This window comes from Coloeus monedula (assembly GCF_965178545.1).
Source record: "Coloeus monedula genome assembly, chromosome: 11".
Classification (NCBI taxonomy): domain Eukaryota; kingdom Metazoa; phylum Chordata; class Aves; order Passeriformes; family Corvidae; genus Coloeus; species Coloeus monedula.
In genome coordinates, this window is record NC_138791.1 from 16,290,909 (window position 1) to 16,315,201 (window position 24,293).

Sequence of the window (24,293 nt, forward strand, 5' to 3'; positions counted from 1 at the left end):
AAATAAATGCGTGAGCCCTGCAAGAGGTTCTTGTTGCTCTTAGTTACAGTATAATGATCGCTTTACTCCAACAAAGAATACTTTTTGGGCGTGTTCTACATGAGCTTTAAAAGTCATTTTGTAGATCTGACAGGCAGTGAAAACAGCTAAAAAAAATCCACTTTTTAAAACATTTGGCATTACTGCCCAACTCTTGTAGTAATAAGGGAAAATCTCAGCCATCCAAGCTAAGTGCAGGAATCCAAGAATCAAATACTTTCTGAAACTCTGTTTTCTTTCCAAAATAAGACAAGCTGCCAGGTAACTTTCAGCCATTCTTATTGTAGCAATAACCTTTCCCAAATAAATTGATGCACTACTGTTTATTAACTCACCCAGGTAGAAAACTGTCTCCAGCCAGCCAAAGAACCTCTCCTTTACGAAAATACAGTGAATTTAAGCATAGAACTGGGAGTTTCTTGACACTATCTTGTCCACAATAGATCACTAGGAAGAGGTGATACAGTTGTTCATAAAGCAGTTAGTGTTGTGTTAGTGTGGTATCCACATGGCTAAAAGTGATTTTTCCAAGGAATGATCACCACTCGTAGCCCTTGGAGATGTGATGGAGTTCTTTGTGTAGGGGTGAGTACAATCCTACAGTGTAAACCCTAGATGTTTACATAACATTATTTCTAATGAAAATTAGATGTAAGTGGTCTAAGGAGAAATGTTTCTGGTGTTTGTGATGTGTTACTCAAAAAACCTTTGGAATTATAGTTGTATAATTTTGTCCAAATATATAAATAGATCGTGTAGGACCAAGGGCTTTTGACATTTTATACCTGATGCCTACGAATTTTGTTAGGGAAACCACACAACGCTGCCTTTATTAGAGTAGGTTTTTGTCTGGATCCCTTCCACAGTGATGTGGTGTTGCTGTGTTCCTTTGAACATTTTATTTCACCTTTTGTTTCTCTTCATAGAACAATTTTGATAGAAAATGTAAGCAATAAACCCACCTAACCCTGGAAGTTAACACCTATGCAAAGATATTTCTGTTTGACAAAATAACTAAAGAAACACCCGGATTCCTGGGTGTGTGGTGGATAAACTTTAGAGACTTTTTGATGATGTCCTAGTAATTGAACCATTTACAGTCCAGAGCAGGGGGGAAAGGAACCAATCCACAAAATCCACTTTTAAAGTGCACTTATCCTCTTTTATTTAGAGTTTGGAATCCTTCACCAGAGGCTGGAGATCAGCTGCACAGATAAAATGAAGGCAACTCGATTTCATGCAGTCCACATCCCATAAACAAAGCAGTTTTCAGTTTGAATAATGAAGCAGATGGAGCGAAATCCTGCCCACATTTGCCAATTTCTTCTGTGGGACCAGGATTTTGCCTTGAGATTTTATGTGGCACACAGGGACCAAATCTCCTGTCAACTTTTGCACTCTCAGCTTTCAGCTATGTTAATTCCTCAGAAGCTTCTTAGAAAGGTACTTTAGTGGATTTTGCTGCATGTACTTGGAATAGCTGTGGAAATTCAAAGTGAGACAGAGATAGAAAGGTCTGTTTAATTCAAATTCCTGATGCTCCAATATTTGTACTTCAGCTTTACTTTTTCCCTCTGCTTCATTTCTCTATGTTATTACCTTCTCATTAGTTAATTTTTGTTATTGATTCTACTGTATTATCAAAGAGACAGCTTTTCCCTTCTGCTTTTCTTGGGAATTATGTTTAGACTTGCAGTAATTATTTTGATAATAGTGGATACAAGGATGAAGAAATGCCTCCTCCCTTCATCTGCAACCGTTGGCCTGAGACAGAGAAGCTGAAGCTGAGTTGAGCTGCAGGTGTTTATTGGTGTTGCTGTTCTGTTAAACTGATGCGAGTGTGACCCTCTGCAATCCAAGGAAAAATCAGAGTGGGCACAAACTTGTTTGTGAAAAGAATCCAAGTATAAGGTCATTAACCTGTTACCTATTTGGGAAAGGGGATCAACATCTCATATCCACAGTCTAAAGTGAGTTTTAAAAGCTGTATACAAAGGTGATAGCGTTTTGCCTTTTCTCCGATTGCTCTTTGGTGATTGGCATCAAGAATCAGGCAGTGTGTTAGAAAGACCTTGACACATCCCTTAGCGACTTCCAATAGCTTGCAGGCATGGACGGCATTCACAAACACTGGCTTTCCATGAATAAAATTCTAACACTTCCATACAAAGATATCCAGTGCCTGCCCTTCATCACCTCAGCTGTGACACACAGCCCTCCAACAGCAGCCTCAATTCACAGCTCCGTCTGAAATATTGTCACTCTGGCAATTAAGTTTGCAAAGCTCATGGCAGTAGTAGTAAAACACAAAGCCTGCAGTACACAGAGTTTAATGTTACTGAGCAAAACTGCTAAAAGTAGCCTAGTGGAATTATAGATATGTGGGCAAGTTTGTGCATGCATTTAATGAACTGAGCTTAAAATATACTATGAAACATATTTTAATGATTGAAAAAGATGCAGAAAAATATGCTGCTCATCTGTAATGAATGATTTTCTGTAACAGTCCCTGTGCCTATAACGTGGAAAACTCTTTATATCTGTACACAGACCACAGTCTGGCATGCTCAGAACAGAGAGCTGCAGACATGGATGGATGCTGATGTGCACAATTGCCCACCCTGTGCATGTGCATCCAGAATTTTTACAGGCTGATGTGCACAGCCACTGCTAAAAAGTGCGTGTAGTTCATGGTCCCTGCTGTAATCTAAAATTCTCTCTCACTGCATGTAAACCAATATTAAAATTAAAAGCTCCTTATCTTTAGGGAGCCAGGACAAAGTTAAATAATATTCATGTTACAGTGTGTGTGCATGTGGGATTGTATGTGGAAATAATGGAATTACTATCAGTAATACCTTTAGTGTGCTAACACTATTTTTAAGCACTTCCAGAAGTGTGCAGAAATGTTACAGTCATAACTTATTTTTAATGCTAATTAATTTGTATGAAGAGAAATATTTACCATAAGTTAGATTTACTAAAGGTTTGGGCAATACTCTGGCATGTTTGGAGAAGTATGGAGTAAAAAACTTTTTATGAAGCAAATGAGAGGATTTGACTTATAAAGCTTGATACAGTCTTGGGTGATAGAGAACATAACAAAGACTCTCACAGGGATTAAGAAAACTAGATGAAAACCAGGTGAATGGGTAGTGTAACAGCAGATGATCTGAAAAAAGTTGTTAAAAGCAGGAACAACTAAACAAATGTTTACACAGAAAGAAAATCACAATGGATAATTTTAGCTTTGGGGCATTACTCTGCCTTTGTATTCAATGGAGAGAGATGTGCATTTTAAGTACTATTTTCAGGATCATGTCTGGGCTACGGGCAGTCCTTGTGAATGTCCCTCAGAACAGGGCTCTAATTAAATCCTAACTACTGCATTCAAAGACCCAATTCTTTCTCCTGAGCAGAACATCTGGTTCACAACACTGTGAATTGAACCTGCGACATGGTTCACAACACTGTGCTCTGAAAATGAATAATGGATCTGTGACAGATCGTGTAAGTGAAGAACGAGGGAAGGTGATGTTGTCAAGATGTAAACGGTAGAGAGACAAGAGCACCCGGGGGAACGTGTGCTGAATTGTTCCTGGGGATGAGCAGAGACTGCAGAACAGCACAAAAGGAGTTCAGGCCCAAGAGGATAGGAAGAAAATGGAGAATGATTTGAAAACAGAGCTTGAGTAGTCCCAAGGGTGAGCCACCTCCTGCCCTTGGAGTGGTGATGGAAAAACACCTATCTGGTGATTTATTACGAAAACATTGGTTATTGGAAAAAAAAACAGTGTTAGAGCGAAATAGGTGTGCCCAAACTGGTGACTACTGAAATGCTTGCTCCAGCACACCAGGATAAATATGGGAAATACTGTATTGAATAATGAACTCTTGAATGTCATTATGAGTATTTAAGATGTGTCTAATGACAGATTCACATTGCCCCTTTTATCATCAATTTTAACCAGTGAGATCTAAACTAGGAGCCACATGATATGTTTGAGACAAAAGGAAATAGCTTTATATGAGCAAAAATTGACATGCAGGTGACCATATACACTAGAGAAAAACTGAAGAGGCGCAAAATGGAATGCAGAATAACTGTTATATTTGCAGTTCTTCTGATGAATGAATGCAGATACCCAAGGAATTTGTAAAATCGATGCAGGGAACCAGGTTTAAAATATTTATTAATACAGTGTATAATGTATGTGAAAGTTATGGCGCACCAATATTAATGGGGATGTATAATAATAATAATGCATGTATTTTTCTAGATCATTTGAATATTATGAATTTATCTAGGATTAAAAATTCTCCCAAAGGAATAGGAGTTCCTACTCCCCAGAAAATAAGTGTGTAGGCAGCCTATATTGCAGTTGTCCCATTTATGGGCATCTTTAGTGTTCTTTTGAAGCCCTATGTGTTTCATCTGTCACAGGGAGTGCAGAAGAGATGATGGACAATTGTTCTGCTCTAGTTTGGCAGTATTTGTGTTCCAGGTTTGTACACATTTAAGGGCCATTTAGCAGTGAATCTGGGATGCTCAGAAATCTGAGAATTTCTCAGGCACATGGGAGTTTCATCCTTAGCTTGAAGCCCAAGAACAAGGAAGTTTTGGAGAAGGTGAGGCTGGCAGCAGAAATCAAAGAAGTGGGGAACGTGCATGACAACTTTGACATTTCCTCCCTTGTTGTGTCCTGTAGCAGTGACTCTGGACAAAGCTGTGCGAGGCAGGCTGTCAGATGGTGAGGAAATAAATAAAAGTTTAGGGTGTACCGGTGATGGCATTTCGTAGCACAAGTTGGAGAGGGAATGTCAAAGCTGATGTGATTTGAATATAAAGAGAAAACAGGAGATGGGTGTGTGATGGAGATTTGCCCTGGATAAGAGCAGGAAAAAATGGAAATGCAAGACCTGCAAAGGGATATGAAAGTCCCAATATATGATTTATGTTAGGAATATGTGTCCAAAATAGCTTGGTGATACTTTACAGTGGGTTACTATTTTCAGATGACTAGAAGAATGACCTCTGGGACGTTGGGACCATCTCTGGGAATTTAAAAACAACCATACTGGGTCAGGTCAGGAATCCAATCTTGTTTCCAGTAGCAGTTGCAGCCCATGCTAAGGCAGAGTACAGGAGTGATAAACCAACAAAGAGAATTTCTGTCTAGACCTTTCCAGTTTTCATTAGTTTGTGATGCAGGGATTGTGTTTAATAACCCCTAAAAGAATTTGCTTTTCTAACTGTTTTGTGAGCTCATAGAAAACTTTCAGCTTATGTGCCTTGTGTGAGATTTTCCCTTATTTTTTTGAAACTTCATGTTCTGTCTTAACTCCTGGATTTAACACTGGAAGACGCAATGAAAAATTGTATTTTCCTGACATCTCTCAGTACACTGATTATTCATTGCTCCAACCACCTCTCTTGTTCATCACTCCCAATAATATTCTTCTTCAGAAAGTCACTCCTATGTTGGTTAGAAACTTTTAAATTTTGTTCTTAACTGACATTATTTCACCACAATCTTAAAATTTATTTTTTACAGTTGGACATCAACAAGTTGCAGTTGACTTTTTTGTCCTTCTCCATTCACTTTATATTGTTATTTACTGAGTTTTGTTATTGGCTTCGTTTTTGATTTTTTTTTTTTTTTTAGATTGACAGACAAAACTATCTGGCAGGGTTAACTTAAACCTAATTTAACCTAAATTTAACCTGAATTTAATCCAAATTTTGACTTTGAATCTAAATTTCTCCAAGAAGTTTCAGTGAATTTTGCACTTATCTTTTTTTGCTTGGTTCTGATGCCCAAGTGCTTACTCTCCCTGTCCTAAGGATCAGAAGAAGGCCATAAACCCATGAGCAGTTGACTGGAAAGCCGTATGTCAGACAAGTGGCCAGAGGGAGCAGAGCCACCATCAGTCCATCATGCTGATGACCAGCTGATGAAATTCACAGCATGATATAAAGAATTCCTTCCTGAGCGAGGGTCAGTGAGTGAGCAACAACAGCTGAGAGCTTGTTTGTCTGGGGCATTGATCAGTGCGTATTTTCAATCTTCTGAAATATCTTCCCATTCGAAGCCGTCACAGTCAGGAATTTATTCACGACACAAAACCTCCAGCATAAACATGGTTGAATCCTGGAAGAAAACTAACAGAGACAACAGCTTTGTCCCATTTCCTTTGTTTGTATAATTAATGTTCAACATTAAGTGTTCACTGGGCTGACACATCCATGGTGCCAGCAAAGTAAATTCATTCAAATTCAAACAGTTTCTCTTGTATTTTTTTTGGAGCTATATGGTACATTTGTTCAGCTCCCTGGTAATACTTTAAAAGCTAAATAGTTTGAAAAGTAAACAAATATGCAAATATACATCAAGAAGTTCCAGTTTGTTGTCTCTGACATTTTGGGTTGAAAAAGCCCAAGAAGAGTGAACCATGACTTCACTGAGTTACTGACAGTGCTGTTGTTTCTATTTCCTGTTGATACTTTCTTTATCCAGACTAACTTAAAAAGAATTGAAACCATTGCTTCTATTTGTGCAAATTTTCAGCTGAAACAAGTCAGCAAAACAGGGATAGTGGGGAGAAGCCCAGGAGAGCAGCAGGAGGTGAGATATTTATGCACAAAGATAACAGACCCCTCAGACAGCTCATCTACATCAGCCAGGGATGACAGGCCAGAGACTGCCAGAGTGAAAACAGGAATGAACAGAGCAGAGAAGGAGAATGGGAAACCTATGGCAGCTCTGTCCTGTTGTGCCTCTTCCCAGCCCAGCTTGGGCTGTGCACTGATCTGAGAAGTTTGGGGTCAAGGATTCCCTCCCTGACTCTGTCTCTGTTGCAGTTCCTGACCAGGAGCTCCAGTGGTGCCAGCCAACCTCCTCTCTGCTCCATGCACTGACACCCTTGTCCCTACTGTAAATGGGCAGGTACAGCAATTTGCTGTTCATTAGTGGTTAGTTACCCCAAAGATCTCAGTATTCAACTGTGCCATTGCAACATCTGCACTCACGTTGTCGTCTCACCAGCTTTGTCTGGGTGCAAGAGACCATGAGCTCAGCTTTGCTCCTTGCAGGTGTTCATCAGGATTTGGGAACCAGAGTTGTTTCTGGATGCCACAGTGCTGGTGTTCCATGAGGCTGTTCCCTAGGCATAACCAGTGAGTCAAAAGACAAAGTTAAGGCCTTCCAGATCTAGACAGAAACTTAGATTTTTTTCAATGACATTTAGCCATAGACTGAACAATGTCCAGTAACTTACCAAAGGCAGTAATTAGTAACAATGATGATGATAATAATAATAATTAATTAATTACCTTGATATAAGGGGCCTCCTGGTACACATTTCTAAGGGAACAGTCAAATTCTTAAATCCCTTAGTCAAAAATTGTGCCTGGGGACTTAACATTCTCTAACATGATAATTATTTAGGACCTAATGCTATCTCACTGAGTAAGAAAGTTTCTCACAAGATTGTCTCCTGGTCTCAGGAAGTCCTGCCATTAGATTTTTTGTTCCAGAATCATTAATTCACTAGTCTCTCTCTCAGTATGACACTGTGCTTGCACATCAATCTCTTAGAATGGTCTTTTAGTCTAAAATTGTGGTTCCAGCATGGCTGAATACTGTTTATTGATGTGAAAAAAGAAAAAAATCTGATCCTGAAAGTATTAACATATATATTCAGGTATTGAAGAGGTGATTTTTCCCACAGAGAGAATTATGATTTTTAAATAAGAGAAGGGCTGTGATGCATGAGACTGTGAGAAGGTGATTGCAATATCAAAGGAGAAAAAGGGAAAAATGAACTTTCCAATTATTTCAGTAACTTTACTTGCTCAATAGTGTGTAAATTATTGTAATTTATTTATATGAAATTTGTGTAAGCAATGTTTTTCTAGGTTCACTGATTTCTCAGAAAAACAATTCTTGTGAAGTTTCCTGTAAGTTTCTTTTTGTGGTGATTGAAACAAAACCCACGTCCTAAAGCTATTATTGTAGCAACAAGGATTTTCTGGCTGCATTACTTGTTCACAGATGGTTAGCCTTTGACATGGCAATGAGATTGTTCACTCCTGCAAGATGTTAGCACAGATCAATAAGAAAACTGTCTTACAGAGAGAGCACCTGTTTGTCAACCAAGCCCGCCTTAAAGGTATTGCTGATATTACATTTTTGTTTGTTCAGTGGAAAGTCAGTAGTTTTTCTGGCTGCAGGGTTAAATTCCTTCTTTGTTAGTGTGCAGTTTGATAGGAGAAGGCTCCCACTGGAACAAGAGGGAAACCCACACCTTTGCAGTGCTGGATAACTTGGTAGGTTGGGCTTGAAAATCTGTTCCTTTTACTCCATTTAGGGCCGTGGCTATTGCAAGTGCTAGTTTGGTTTTCTGCCAAGCAAAAAAGCGTCTTTCAGGTTTTAAAAGAAATATTTGGGGATGGCTTTATCCAGCTTGTGGCTCACAGGGAGCAGGACCTCTGCCAATTGACCAGTGATAGTAAAATATGTGTTATAACATGTCACTGGACTACAAGACCCAGAATAAAAAGGATCAGAAAAATCTGAAGGCCCAGGAAATAATGTGAGTGTAACTAGAAAAAAAAATGAACTGATATACCTGGGGAAAATAAGTATTCAAACATTAATGCTGGGAAATTGCCAACTGCTGAAGTGGGGATGGAAAAAGTAGGAAAGTGATGGCATTTTCTCCAAGAGCAGGAGTTAATAGTGTCTTTCCTTGTTGAGAACACTGCTGGGAAGCACAGAGCACCATTTCAATTAGATATGGCATTCGTCTTCCATCTCAGACTGTTGGCTGGATTTTCTATTACAGAGCATCTGTCTCTGTTTCTACACCCTGTTTTTTATTCCTTGTCCATCTCCACAGTGCTGGTGAGCCCAGGCAGTAATAAATACCAATCTATCTGGTTGTTCATACACTGATGATCAAATATTCTTGAAACTTGATTAACTTGTGCTGGTTGTCTATGTTTTAGTTAATAATACTGAAGGGCTGAGTAGACATAAGTGCTGGACTGGGAAAATAGGGCAGATTTTCTCTCTTTAATGGAGATAATACTCATCCAATTTACAGCACAGAATTTTTATCACTTTTAATAATAATGTAATTGTTACATAGTGGAATTTTAAAAACATCAGTGATGTCAATGATGCTGAGAAGAGCCATAGACATCAGTGAAGTGATGGGGACAGGCTTGTGAAGAAAGAGGAAGAGAAGCAGCAAATGCACAGCTTGTCTAAGTGGTGATAATGATGATGGGGGATGTGATGACCATCTGAAACACATCTGATGTCTGTAAACGTGGAACAGGGAATAGTTGTGTTCAGTTGGTCATAGCATCACAATTAGTGTTAATGAGGAAAACTGAGCAAAAGAAAACAGAACATTCTTTTTCTGTTCAGCCCAATAGTAGATCCCATTAAATGCTAGGATGGCATCTTCAAAGGATGCACAAGCAGAAGTCCAACTGCTTAAATAATGTGAAAATAAATTGAGCAAGATTCTCATGAGTGTGTGGAGGGAAACATTTTGATACTGGGAAAGAACTGGGCAAGATGACCTCTTCTGCTTTTAATTACCAGCACACCATTAAGGAGAGTTGGCAGAGCTGTCCTGTTTCTAGTTCACAGGCTTTTCCCTTTTTTTTTTTTCCCCCCCAATGAAAGCCCAGTTTCTATTCAACATTACCCAAAACGTTTTAAACATGGAAATGCAGGCAGCTGAATTGAGGGGTCAGAGCATTGGGGTCCTTTCTCCGGTGGGGCTCACCTGGAGCTGCATCCACATGAACCCTGTGGGATGGCACTTAAACCTGAGCTCTCTGACACAAAACCTTGGGGGTTGAGTGAAATGGAGGTTTTCCCAACTAGCTCAAAAGTGGACTGAGCTGGACATAAATCAGGACAAGTCTAAGAGCTGAGGGAAGAAGGACCCCTTGGAGGCAGTGCTGGAATTAGCACAGAATCTGCAACACATCAGATGAGCTGCTTCTCCTCAGGAAGCTGCAGGACATGCCCAGGACATGTGCATGTATCTTTTTTCTTTTTGCATAATTTCCTTGGAATAGATCACTTGGATCATTTTGGAACAAAAGTTGAATTTATTTTTATCTTAGTATAAAATGTTTCCTTTGTGACCATGAGACATAGCTCAAATAATTCCTTACTTCCTTCTTTGTCTGGACTTCAGCATTCAAGACACTTTCCCCTTTTTAGTGATGATGTGAGTATGGTGTAGTTTATTGGCTGTAGTACTATATAGAAACTGGGAATCATTTGCTAAAAGTAGTTGAGTTGTATGAATTATAACACACCCTGAGACAGGCGTTTTATCTTGAATTGAAATTTGTTGACATTGGCCAGTGAAATTTCAATGTTTTTCATCAAAAAGATTTTAGTTTTTGAAAAAAACTGTTTAAAAAGCAACTTTTAATTGAACAATCTGATTCCACATTCTCTTAGACAGTGTTTGCATGAATATTGATCATCACCAAGGGTAAACAGGGGAGAGAAAAATAAATGTGTTTTCTGCCTAGCCTCTTAGGTTCTGCTAACTGCAGAGCTCCCTGCATATTGCTACTGTTTAACTAATAAAAAATAAATTACTAAAAATTTCAAGCCAATGTTGTAATGTGTCACATGTTGCTTTCAAAGTAGGAAATTATTTGCTCACTAGACTGCCTGTATTTCCGCTTGAGTATGCAGGCCTTTTTATCCACATTATAAAGGAACAGAGTGAACTGAATTGCACATGTATTCAAAGGAGCAGTACAAATCTGAACAGCAGCCAGGTGATCAATTATTAGGAGGTAGTACTGTATTGTGTTGTTCACCAGGAGCTCCCAGAGAGAAGAGAAAGAAATTGTCAGAGAAAGAAACATTCAATGCAGTTGAAAAAAAAAGGTAAAGAGGGAGAGAGTGAGGGAGAGTGGGGAACCAGAATAAATCAGGGTTAAAATTGTATGCAGAGAGGTGGAGCGGAAAGACAGAGGAAATCAAGGTGGCAGGAAATAAAATATTGCTCATCAACAGAAATAGGGAGGAAAGAGACATCAAAACATGGAGACTCATGCAAAAAAAAAGCGGCTAAGGACAGTGACTATGGGAAAATGTGGGAGAAGAGAGGTTTGGGAAATGATTAAAGTAATACAGGAAAAGAGAAAATCGGTCAGACTTGCTTTGTTTGAGATGAATGTCACAAGAACAAAGCCAAAGAAGAAAATAAGAGGTGCCAAAATTATCATGAAATAAAATATTGCCACTGTCCCTTAAGATTTCAGTGAGGAGGAGGCAACCACCCTCCCACTGAAGCTTCCCACAGAAATGGCTGCACTGATGGGTTGAATTTTGAGAACAATATGGTCTGAATCCCACATCATCCTCTGCTTCTCCCTCTTCCTCAGCCGCAGTTTGGTCCTAACCAGAAGTAAAACAGTTCAATCATGCTTAAGTCTGGAGGGAATAGATCATTTTGTGGGGGAATTTTTAAACTTGCTAATTCATAACCACAGTGGAGTAGCCTGAAAGTTAAAATAGATTGAGAGAGAATTCCTTGACTTGTTAATTCATAACTGAAGTATAGCAGCCTGAAAGTTAAAATATTGCTGTTCACATACCCAGTCCCTAACATTTACTGAAGTGCTTGACTGTGCTTGAAGCTAAATAAGGTTCAGAAATGAATGTGCTGTAAATTCCTTAGGCTGGAGACTACCAGGTTCTTCTGCTGCGGATAATGAATGCAGTGTAAAATGCTTTCCATGCAAAAACAACTGATTGCCTCTGAGCCTTTGGTCCCATCCTCTGTCCTTCTGCACCATTGTGCAGCCAGTTCCTGGCAAAGGAATTGTTTGCTCAAATGCAGGACCAGCTGCTGGTCGCCACAGTATGAGTAATTCTAGAAATATATGGGGTGGGATAATGGGCACACTTGTCCACTGAGCAATGCCTGGGAAGTGATTGCTTGGCATTGCTCAGCTGCTGCAGAGGACAGGATTTACTGCTGCTGCTTGTCACACACAGCACCTTACAGTGGCACTTGCTTACACGTGCTGTAACTTGCAGTCCTCTGGTTTCCTTCTCATGGGTTTTGTAAGACGTGGTCAACCCCATCGATGAAAATGTTATTGCCACTATGGCAAGTCAACTTATCCCTAAGAGATCCCATTCAAAACACCTTCACTTTGATCCCACCCTGACATCTCAGTTTTATACATTGGCCAAATTTGTTTAGAACCATTCCTTCTTGGTTTTTTATTTATTACCATTCTTTGGAAGATTAATGCAGCCTCTGCACTGGTTATAACTCTCTCTATCAGTCTGTCTGTAGTATCTCTGCAATTCCAGCTCTTCATCACTGTGCATTCTTTATGGATCACATTACTTTCACCACTCCTTATCTAACTACTTCATAAAAGCACCTCACACGTTTATAAAGCATGACAAGAGCATTACCATAAAGTATGCTACTGTGCTCAGTAAACACATCATAGGCTCTCCATAGGCTAATCACCTTAGTAGATAAAATTATCTGGGTATGAATTTATCTGCAACATTCGTATCAAAAGATGAACTGTATAGAGCAACACTGTTTTGCTTTTCCACAAGAATTTAAGTTCCCTGAATCATTTTGTGATGGCTCAGATCCTGGATTTGAAAGTTGGTTTTTGCTCAGCTTCTTTGTAATCAGTGGATTATTTTCTAAATTGTTTTTAAAAATCCTAAAAGTATGACATTTTCATGTACCATATGAAAAATTCAAAGGGTGTATCATGAGCATAATAAGCAGTTTTGCATCTCTTTTAAGGCTGAAGGGAAAATTAATACAGTTTCCCAGTTTGGAGAGTAGTTTGGTGATGAAGGCATTCAGTGAAAGCCAAATCAGTTTTAGAGATCTGGTGCTTGGGGAAAACCTGTTGGGCAAAAGTGAGACTCTGGCAGGACCAAGCTGTGCTTGCATAGTTGGCATAGAATAATTTCTAAATCCTTTCTTAGTAACTACTTCTCATGCACACTTCTATATTCGTTTCGCATCAGCAGCTGTGACTGAATCACTTATTTCTTATCAACTTAATTATTCCATCCAAAAAGAGAGTAGTCCTGTCTTCCTTTCATTCTGTGTTTTTCCTGAAACTTAAAACTGATTCTTTGGATGCCTTTTGCTGGCAGCATTTAGAACAACATTTAGAGGTAACAAGAACAATATTTTGTGGTTCACTCAAATTTTATTGTTAGGGTATTTTCAGGCCTAATTCCACTTTGTATTTTTGCTGTTCTCTGGCAAGGAACTAGAGATGCCAATTATGGAAATGTTCATTTCTGTTCAGCAGCAGAAATGTACATTTCTCCACAGCTTTGATACCTAGAAAATTTGTTCTGGGCAAGAATTGTGCAGCTGCAAAGCAATGATCAGAATAGCACAGCAGGTCTTTTTAATCTCTAGTTTATACTGCTGCCTGCAGTTTAAGTTATAGGAGGAGCACTGGCTTCAATGCAGGCATATTACATCTATTTTGTCCAAACTCATTTTTTTATCCTCTCTGACATATCAAATATTAAATTTTCCAAACCACCCAAGTGACTAAGAGCAAGATTTTTTTTTTAAGTACTTACAAGATTTTATGCTCAGCCTTACTGGCATACATCATTTAGACCAAGACATCTTATTTGCAAGTGATATAGACCTCTAGGAGTGTCATATCTCACTGAAAGTCAATGAAATTTAGAGTCATAATGCTTATTACTTTTTGATATGGAACTTCAGTTATTTCTCAAAAATAACATTCTTCTCTTTCTGAATTAAGTCCTGCCTCTTCACACACATCTCTTAATGGCATTCCAGAGCTGTAAATCCCACCAAGAGTTCTAATTTCTAACCTCCATTTCTCAAAGTTGCTGTAAGTTGGTCTCCCTTTGAAGTAAAAAAATCTCATTAAAAGACTGAAGATCCCCACTAAGAGAACATTGGATTCTTGCCTGCCTTGTGAGTTACATATCTGGGTTTCATAGTTCATCAGTACCAGAGTGCTGATAGTCCTTATTACAATTCCCTTGCCGTACTCCCTGTGACTAAAAAGCAACCAGTCCTGTGGGGATTGGGTATGGCCCTGGCAGGGACAGCTCCACACAAAAGAAGTGGGATTTTCTCATAGATTCTGTCATTTTGGGGTATATTGTACACGTGCATGCAAAATCCTAATTAAAACTACTCATAACCTGCTTAAATAAGAGCTAGGAGCAGATTCCTCATCAGCATTCCTCTCCAGCCACCCTTGCCCTGTTGTCCCCTTGCCTTCCTCAGCCTTGCTGGTTATTCCACTGCCTTTGGAACTGCAATGTGCCAGAGGCAGGAGCTGCTAGAAGGCTGCCTTGTTGTTCTGGATACCATTTTCCCTTTGATTCATCTGTAAGATTTTTTTTTTTTTTTTTAATATGCATAGGAAAAAGGTCCTGTGCAAATTTCTCAGGAGATCAATTTGCAAGACTCTTTAGTAGAAAAACCTATTCTCTGGTGTGTATATTGGTTTGATATGGAAATCCATAAGCCAGCCCTAGATCCAATCACAGCTCACATGCTGGTGTGCTCTGGGTTTTCTTTGTGAATTCAAGAGTAGAATCCACATCATTTCTCCTTTACAGAAAATACATGTTTTTAATTTCTGCGAATAAACCAGTTTGTGAGGATCAGAGTCTATTCTATTCTGGGTGTAAGTATAAGAATCTGTAAATCTCTCAGATAAAAAGCCTCCTGTGGCTGATGGCAGAGAGCATTAGTAGAAAATTGTAAAAGACTACAAATCCTTGTGCTAATTAGAGCTTTGCATATCCTTGCTTCCCCTATTATACTGAATGGGAAATAAAATACAGATGGAAAAAAAAAGAAGTTAATATTAAACTGAAATATTAACATTCTGCTGAACAAAATATTTTAAAGATATTATTTTCCTCTAAAAGTTGCTTTGTTATTCATTTTTGCAGAAAAGTTTGATTTTATAAAAATGGCCTTTTCTGTCACGATTACTCTCAAGAGTTTCTAAGATAAATAACCAGAGATGCCTGTGATAATGCACATTGCCCCTCTTAGCTCAGGAATTCTGACTCCAGAATCAATCAGAACTTTGGCTAAGTGTGGAATGAATTTTCTCATGTAACTGGCCTACTTCGCCCAGCAGCTCTTCTCCAGACTCTGATCATGGACCAGCACAAAGCAAGACAATCTTATTATTGGTCTTACTAAAATAGGGGTGTTGTGCCATGACACAGCACCTGGGGCCTCAACCTACAGGAGTTGCACCATCCCCTGGGAAAGAGTCCTGTGGGCTCTCAGAGCTGTGACCTCCAGGAGTGCTCTCTTAAAACATCTGGACATCAGAAGAACCTCAAAAGGATTTTAAAATTTAACACAAGGTGTATTTCCACAGGAAAACAAATTTCTCTAGCCGTGGTCCTCTTGTTCTGGTCTTTTGTCAAGAAGCAGCAGTTTCTTTAAGGGGGTACCTGCATCTCCAGGACCCTTTCACAGCAACGGAATTCAATAAAACAATATCCCAACCCAAAACTTAATGACCCACAGCGGGAGTCACTTATGTTGCTGCTGTTGCACAGAGTCTTCCCAATATGAAAATAATATAGATCTTGCATAATGAACAATGAAATACTGAATATTAATGAGAATATAAATAGAAACTTAGGAAACAGACCACTGCAGTCTATTCTGATCCACTGGGCTAAAAAACCCCAGTATATAAGCAGGGGACTTGCAGAGCATGTGTGGAGCGTTCCAAATTCCCATGGTTATGGTAACTCCATCCATAAAGAAAAGCCCATTAATTTATTTGTATCAGTTATCATAATGGAAAAGAATTAAGTGAGGAAAAATGTTAATGTGTTATACTTAGATCAATTTTTTGATGGTACCTTTGTGTTACATCATATTTATAAGCCAAATTCAGCTGTTTTGTGACTTCATTGATGGCAATTATCCTTGACCTTGTGAAAATGAGTGAAAACCCTAAGCCCTCTCTGATTGCTCTGCAAATGCATCCTGTAACCTTGATACTTTTCCTTCTGGAGCAGATACAGAATGTCAGTGGATTATATGTAAAAGAAAAATTGAGTGTAATTGCACTGTGGCTATGAGGAGTCTTTTATTTGTTCACTTGTGAAGTGGCTCATGGCGTAGCATGGGACTTTGTTTTTCCATCTGTTACATATTCCTGTCAGAAGCAAAAATGTTACTTTGTAAGTTCCATAGTAGTGGCTTATTATTTCTTAAAGTAAAGTATAGTATTTTCCCCAGTGCACACTGTAGTCTGTAGTTCTGGCACATTAGCTGGCATAAACATTTTGATTAAAGCTTATGAATGTATTAATTACACCTGGGAAGTTTCCAGAGCTTATTCAAACTGAAAACTCTTTAAACTGCAGCCCCCAAACCTGAAGTCTTTATAGTAAATGTAAAAATGGCTGACACAGGGTTGTTTTTTCTCTTTCTCTTGGATGTTTGTATAAAGACATGAGGTGGCAAGGGTGCAAATTTTTTTACCCATTAGTTTCTGTGAGCACTTTTTCAGCAAGTCTACAAGAGTCTGAAGAATTTTTACTGTCACATTGTTAAACATTTGTTTGCAGTCTATAGAACTTCAATTCTCTTTTAAATTTTCTCTGTTCTCCTAGGTCTAGCAGCAGCATGTGCGTATCCTTAAGCATTTTCAGAATAACATACGGGTATATGACCTTAGCAGGATGATAGCACTGGCACTTAGACTGGCTACTTGAAGCTGTACAAATAAATAGAGCTACCATAAACCAGCTATAGTCCTAATGAACTGTCTGGAAGTGTGGATAAAATTGGTCCATTCGATTTCTTTTGCTTGTATTCCCATGGTGAATTACTAATGGTGTAACAGAGGCAGACTTTGGCCAGCAAAGCCCGTGATGTTGTTTGGGCATCTCTAGTTTTTTTGCAAGTAGCACGAGCAAGTTCTTACAACAACCTTCATCTGGATTAGGCTGTGAGGTGCATTTGCAATGAGCTAGAAGCAAATGTAACAGAGGGTCTGAATTCTAAAATCACTGGGCATATGACCCCAAAAAGAAAGGCACATCTTATCTGTCAGCCGTTTGTGCCACCGCCAAGCAGCCCGAGAAGTCTCACCAAAGCTGCTCTGCTCATGCATTCATGCACACATGCATTCATTATGATTGACCTGCCCTAGGAAGGTCCATTAAGTGGAACTCATTTCAAGCACAGATGGTCCTGAATAGCTTAATGTCTGTCTGGTGGCCAGAATAAGTGAATTCTTGATGGCCTTGGACTTCTGATCACATACATGCAGCCAAGGAGGAAATGAAAACATGTTTATCATTTTGATAAACAACCCCTCTCATTGCTGCAGGACGCTCCATGTAACTCAGCAGAGTCAAATACTATTAAATTGTCATCACTGTCAAAGAGAGAACGTATAAGTTTTGCTACCTGAGTCATAGTTAATGACTTCCACAATGTATAACACAAATCAGTAGTGCTGTTTGCCTTTTTTATGTTTGTTTACTGATAAGTTCAGGCTTGGCTGGAATGCAGAGGCAAGTTATAATTTTGAAGTGCAAAATATGCTTTTATTATTGCCTCCTAGCTAGAGATATAAAAACCAGAGATGACTAGAAGATGACTTTTTGGCTTCTGCCAGGCATGCAGTCAGACCCTATAGGTGATTAGATATTTTAAATCACAGCCTCCCACAGCAGGCTCATGCTCATGATAAAATATTTCACTCAGCGGTGTGTAAACTCAAGGTGGCTTTATAACAGGGACAAAAATGAGCATTATTTCAGGAGTTTAGTGTCCTCCAATTGGAACTAAATCATTTTCAGGCATAACAAACAGTTGCCCCTGTTTTACAGTAAGAATTATGTATTATTTCTACCGTTTTCTATTTTAAGTCTATGCAGAACAAGGATTTCTGGAAGCCTAGGGAATGAGCTGAGTTGCAATGACACAGTTACCATCTTCAACAGCTCAGAATCCTCCCTGGCAGCCAGTTCTGTCCCTCTTGCTTTGGTAGGCGTCACATTTCTTTCATGCAAAGTTGAGGGCCCCCCATGAACTGAGTGCTCAGGAAGGATCAGCTGTTCTCACTATCAAGTCTTGCTAATGTTTGGTGTGAAGGAGATATAAATCATGATAGGACATTTTCATTTGTCTCTGAAGTTTCTTGAAGGAAGATCAATGCTCTTCCTGACCTGCAAGTTCCAACTCCATTTCTAATCTTCTGATTTTCTTGGGGCAGAAGGGAATTACAAAAAAAAAAAAAAAAAAAAAAAAAAAAAAAAAAAAGCCAGCTGGATAAAACAGGCATTTCATGAAATGTAACTGTCAACATAGCATTCAGAAGACACTTACTTTGAGGATTTTAGGGCCCTTTCCTCTTGTTTTAAGTGCAATGGCAAATCCCCTATTGACTTGAATGAGGTGGATGAGGCTGTTATTGTGGAATCAAAGCCAGAAGCTACTGTAGCTCAATAGACCATAAACTTCCAAAAACAGAGACATTTGCGGGGTTTATGACAAGGATTCAAACTCTTGCTGCACTCACAGCCTATCAGGTCTATAATTCACATCTTTTTTCAGGACTCCCTCCATGTAATATCTCACCAGGTCTTCCCATATTCCAGGTGAACCACTGAGAAAAAAAATGGCTCAGGAAAGTCATCAGATATTGAATTAGAGCATTTCTTGGTGGTCTCCAGCCCCTCCCCCAAAAGAAGAAAGCTGGAAATGAAAAATAAAAAATACAGAATACAAAGGTATTTTGCACATCTACCTGAATACATTGAGTGGTTTTCAGTGGAAAGTGAAGATGGATTCATGTTCCTCTCCCCACTCGATTAATTTCCTCATTTATGCAACTGAAATAGATTTAAATAGAACCTCCCACTCTCAATATATTTGTGGTATAAATGTTTCTGTGAATGAGGTAATAAGGAGTACACTTTTTCAATGAGGTGTTCTTCCTGTTCTCTCTGTGTCCATTTACATCTGTGTCTCTTCCCATTTTGTATATGGCTTTTTAAAAGTCTCACATGTACATGCATGGCTGGTAAAATCCATACCAGCAAAATACATAGCATGCAATGTACCCAGTAGGTATCCATAGGCTAAACATGTTTTAGTGGAAAGATCTGATCCCACTTAACAGATTTTTCAGGAAAACAGGGTGTATAACTTGCAGAACTTTCTCCATGTGAGGTGGATTTTCTCTTCTCTGTCAGCACTGGAAAGGGTCTTTCTATTATTATAATTATTATTATTTGCATACTTTTATAGCCTATGTAGATAAAACTTCCAATTAAAGTATTTAACTGTCTAGCAGTTTAAAAAAATGGTTTTTCATTGCTTTTATAGTTTCATTATGTTTTGCCCCTCCTAAACAACTACACACTTGGAGCTAAATTCTTTACTGCTCCAGCAACTTGAGTTTCACATAGCAATTAAAGGTGTTATAAAGCTTCTCCTGCACAACCCATTATCTTGAATAGATAACCAAATAACCAAGACTAGCTCATGTGGTTCTTAGTACTCATACAGCAAATTCATAGAGAAAATTAAGCATTTAGGTTACTCACAGATATTTACCACACAGTCGATGTAGTCTAAAATTAGAAATGCTTATTACTGTGTACATTATCTTTATTGTTGAAGTTGCAATCAATAAAATCACAAATCTCTCTTCTCCTAGGGCATGACCATAAGATGGATTGAACCAATGAGAATCTTTTCATTGCTTTCAGTATGATCTGGATAGGGGAACAGGGAGTTTGTGTGAAGGATTACTTCATAGAAAATGCAAGCATTTGGGGCTGAGTTGATTATCACAATTTCTCTTACTCCTCAGAGACACTTCAAAGACGGTTTGTCAGAGGATGGCTCTCTGAATTGTTGGGATCTCTCTTCTCTGACACCTACTGGCTTTCAAAAAGCTTGTGTCAGCAGGCCAAATGCACCTAATAACTGAGATGCAGCAGCATGTCTCTCCAGATGACTTCAGTATTTACTACAGAGTTAATCTCATGCTTTCAAACTCCACCATATGACACCACCATATGACCAACATCAGGCAAGGGAGATTCCTCCCTGCCTACCTGCCCACTGCTTCACTAAAAATACCACATTTTTAGAAACACCAGGTATCAGGACTCGCTCCTGAGCAGGGAGATGCCACTGGACTCCCAGACCTACCAAAACCCCTTGCTGACAGCCAGATGTGGATCAGCATCCCCACACTTCTTATTCTCCTACCTGGCTGCACAGCACTACAGTGTCAAAAGCTCTCACTATTCTTTCAAAAAGAGTGAAAGCCAAAGACATGAGTAATGTGGTTTATGCTGTAGTAAAAGTGCTGTGCACTTAGCAATTCTTATTGGCATGAAGAAATAATGCTCTTCTAGAAAATCTTGCACATCCTGCCCTTTAGTGGGCAGCACATGAGGTTTTGTACTAAATTGAAACAAACCCTGCCAAATTTATGCTGCAATTTCAGAAAGTAGCCAAATATCTGTGGGGAACAGCCTGACACTATTAAACACTCAGTGGTTATGAACTAAATGCAGTGTGAACAGAGGAATGGAGAAATTACCTGGGCAGTGCATTAGCCCACTGTGGTGTTTGTCTCCTTGTACTGCAGTGCTGAGGTGAAGGGGAATGGCACACCTGAGACTTCATTTCTGTGCTCAGTATATGCCACAAACACCAAGTACTCATAAGCCCAAAGCCACCATCTATCTGTCTATCACTCCGCTGTGTTCTCCTTCTAATGAAACCATTGCAAATGTTCATAAAGAACAATTAGGGAGGAGATAAATTATGCCTGGTGATCTCACACAAAAAGGGAATGTTTCCTGCCTTGAAATTGCCAACTTAGTGAGTGGGGGAGCAAAGGAAAGTGCTGTTGGGCCACCCTGTAATTTGAAGAGACTCACTGTCATTCCCTAAGGGCTGAGTACCAGCACAGAATCAAATATTTGAAGAAATATCTTACTTCTAGATGGATTCCCTTAGTCTCTGTCCTTGTATGAGAATATATTTGGGGAAGAGGCCTCCAATATTACAAGCATAAAACCAGCCAACAGGCCAACAGTTGTTGCACATTTTCTGTAGTATTTTACCTACTTTTATTCAGGCCCATACCTTGACACCATCATTTTTAGGCCAAAAATTATGTGTATGTCATAGAAACTTTTAATATAAGAAAGGCAAGGGACACTTATCTGCATTTTCTATTAAAAATGTAGTATAGCAGCACCTATTATTATTCAGCTTATTCGGGAGCACACAAAAAGATAGAAATAACACTGTAATCCCACCTTTACAGAAGCTGGGCAGAGGCACAGACAGGAGCACGCCTGGGTGCTTTGATTAGCCACTGCTGCTCTTCCTAATCAGAGTGTCAATATTCTCTTTTTTCTTTTTTTTTTCTTTTTTTTTTTTTGCCAGAAGGAGGAACGTGTGAAGTTATAGCAGCACACAGATGCTGTAATAAGAATCGAATTGAGGAAAGATCACAAACAGTAAAATGCTCCTGTCTACCTGGGAAAGTGGCTGGGACTACAAGAAACAGACCTTCCTGTGTTGATGGCAAGTAGCTCCTCCTGTGTATATGTTTCTGTTTGTGTACCATCCAGTAGAAAGCTCTAAGTCTATAGATTGTGCATAGGAATTTCGCTGTGTCTTCATTTAACACAACAGAGAAATCTGTAAGCATAAGTATATATTTAGACCACCTTCTTGCTACTTTAGTGCATAGTTCTGTGCACATGGGTCATGTTAAGGTTTACCTGAAAACTTTGACCATAGTGCCCAGGATAGATGCTTTGATGAGTATAAGAGATTTATTATTGATAAATAACTGGACAGAATTATCCCTTGCATCACTTCATGGAGCCCCATCGGTGCCACATTAGTTTTGATTCATAAATATTTCAAAGGACAACTGCCATTCATTTTGATTTAATTAGACATTTGGAAAGTCAGTGGCAAGTTAACATAAATAAATAAATCTTGTATTCTAGTCCTGAAACAAACATTGCAGAAATCTGGAAAAAATCTTTGTCTTTTGAAATCACCGCTGCTGTTGCTTGTCATGGGGATTTTTTTGGTTTGTTTCTTTGTTTTGTTTGTTGGTTTTGTTGGTTTTTTTTTTTCCTGAAGAAAAAGCACCGTGTTATTTGTGTCTGGTTTTCATATCAGGTTTAGCTCCACAGGGTGTTTTCCTCTCTGGGGCTCCCCTGCCAGCACTGCAAGGGGAAACCACACAGCAACTGGGGAGAGAGTCATGGCTGGGAAGGGCTTAGCAAAATATAAATCACATAAGAAGAAGGGGAGTAAGTGGTACTAATCCCATTAGTTACCCTTCCCAAACAAGCTGCTCTGTGCTGCTGAAACCCTCAGTGCAGCAGCTTTGTGAAATGGAGTATCTTGTAAAAATCCCTCGCTGCTCTTTTGGGTGGATGTCGTGTGCTGTTGTTTGTACCAACCCACAGGTGCTTCAGAGAGCCACGGGTTGGTTTTGTGCAGCTCTGTAGGCTCTGCACAGGGCTTTCCTCACTCTTTCCATGCTATAATCCCAGGGGTGATGGTGTCTCTGTCTGCTTTGGAAGCACTCAACATTCCCTCTTTGGGTCTGTGTTTGGCACTCAGCTTCAGCCCAAGCAAGTGAGAGTGGGGAGTTGTACAAGCAAATATCGGGAAAAATGTTCTCTTCTGGAAACCTTTCCTCAGTCCCAGGCTGCAAAGGGATTAGAATGGAGCAGGGAGTGGTCCAGTGTAGCTCAGACAGGAGTTGTAGTTAGACAGGAATATTGCTGGGTATTGTGGATTGGAGGATTGTGCAGACAAAACTCAGCCTTGCATATTTGACACCAAAAAGGTGAGTGATTAGGGAGTGCCTTACAGGAATGAGAATCTCACATTTTCTCAGCAGGTATTTCTGGCATGTGGATATCTATTTTATATATTAAAGATACAAAAGGAAATACTTTATTATTTAAAAAACACATTCAAATTTCTAAATTATGAAACAGTGTTTCGTAGCTTATTACACTGGGAATGCGATTCAGCTTCTGAACTCATGATTAAAACCATGCTATGAATGCACCTGTGAATGACTGCACTTTAGTCCACATCCTGTCATTCTGTTATTGTTTAATTACCCTGATAAAAAGAAGCTTTCCTTTTTCTGCTAAGCACACTCATAAAATGGTAGGTGAAAACTACAGTTGGTCATAACCAAAGATCAGCTGTACTAGCCTTGAAGAATTTCATGTTCTTCAGCAGCTCATGAAATACAGAGGCAGCAGATAGAGCAGAGAGACACCATTAATTCAGCTCTCATAACTGTTCAGAGAAGAGAAGCTCAAAGAGTGCTGTGTTAAGAAAAAAGCCGGGTGCAGGTGTGGACTGGAGCCTAATTGCTCTGTCAGGATTACAATAAAGAGAAATGTTATTATCTGGAATTTTGAAAGGAGTTAGGATAAAACAATGGCTAATATGAAAGTGTAAGGCAAGTCCCATTGAAGTCGCTGGTAAGACTCACTGTGACTTCAAAGCCAGCAAACGTGAACTACAAAGGAATGTCTTCCCCTTTCAAGTTCAGTTGTTGTAGTCAGCCCATAGCTACTTTTGTAGATGGCTGGAGAACGGTTCAAAAGCCCAATATGCTGCTGGTAAAAATTAATCCAAGGGACATTTGCTTTGGCCTTTGTTTAATCCCAGACTTTGCTTTGTGACTTTTGACATACTGACCTGGTTTAAGGCAAAACTTTTTCCTGTTTGGTGGTTCTGTTCTTAAGACAAACTCCCAAAACTTCCCATGGGAGTCCCACTGACGTCAGTGCTTTAACTCACACAAAGATTTGGGATGTGCTGTTTATTTTGTACATGAGGATGTTTCAAAATGTCACCTGCAACTTTCTGCCTTCTTTATCTATAATATTGAAAGGATTAAGACCAGTAAATCTCACACTAGGTTTTCTTTATACTGTGTAAATGTATATGATTTCAAGACATAATGTGTCACTAAGAAAGCTTGCTTGGGTCCTAATTAAATATCCACAGGTGTTCAGGTACAGCAATATACTCACACCCAAACAGAGACATCACCTCTGAGAGGTGACAGGGACTGGGAGACCCCTGTGAGCAGTTTGGCTGCTGGTTGATTAGCACCTTGA

At 39.2% G+C, this 24,293-nt stretch overlaps 1 protein-coding gene across 1 annotated transcript in view; it reads left to right on the plus strand.

The window, feature by feature from the left end:
- Positions 1-24,293, plus strand: part of TAFA1 (TAFA chemokine like family member 1) — a gene marked incomplete at its 5' end in the record, with an annotated part of 208,989 nt that overhangs the window by 146,051 nt on the left and 38,645 nt on the right. The window contains one exon of the mRNA XM_082289069.1: positions 21,562-21,702. Coding sequence (XP_082145195.1) covers positions 21,562-21,702 — 141 coding nt within the window. The remainder of the gene's footprint in view (positions 1-21,561; positions 21,703-24,293) is intronic.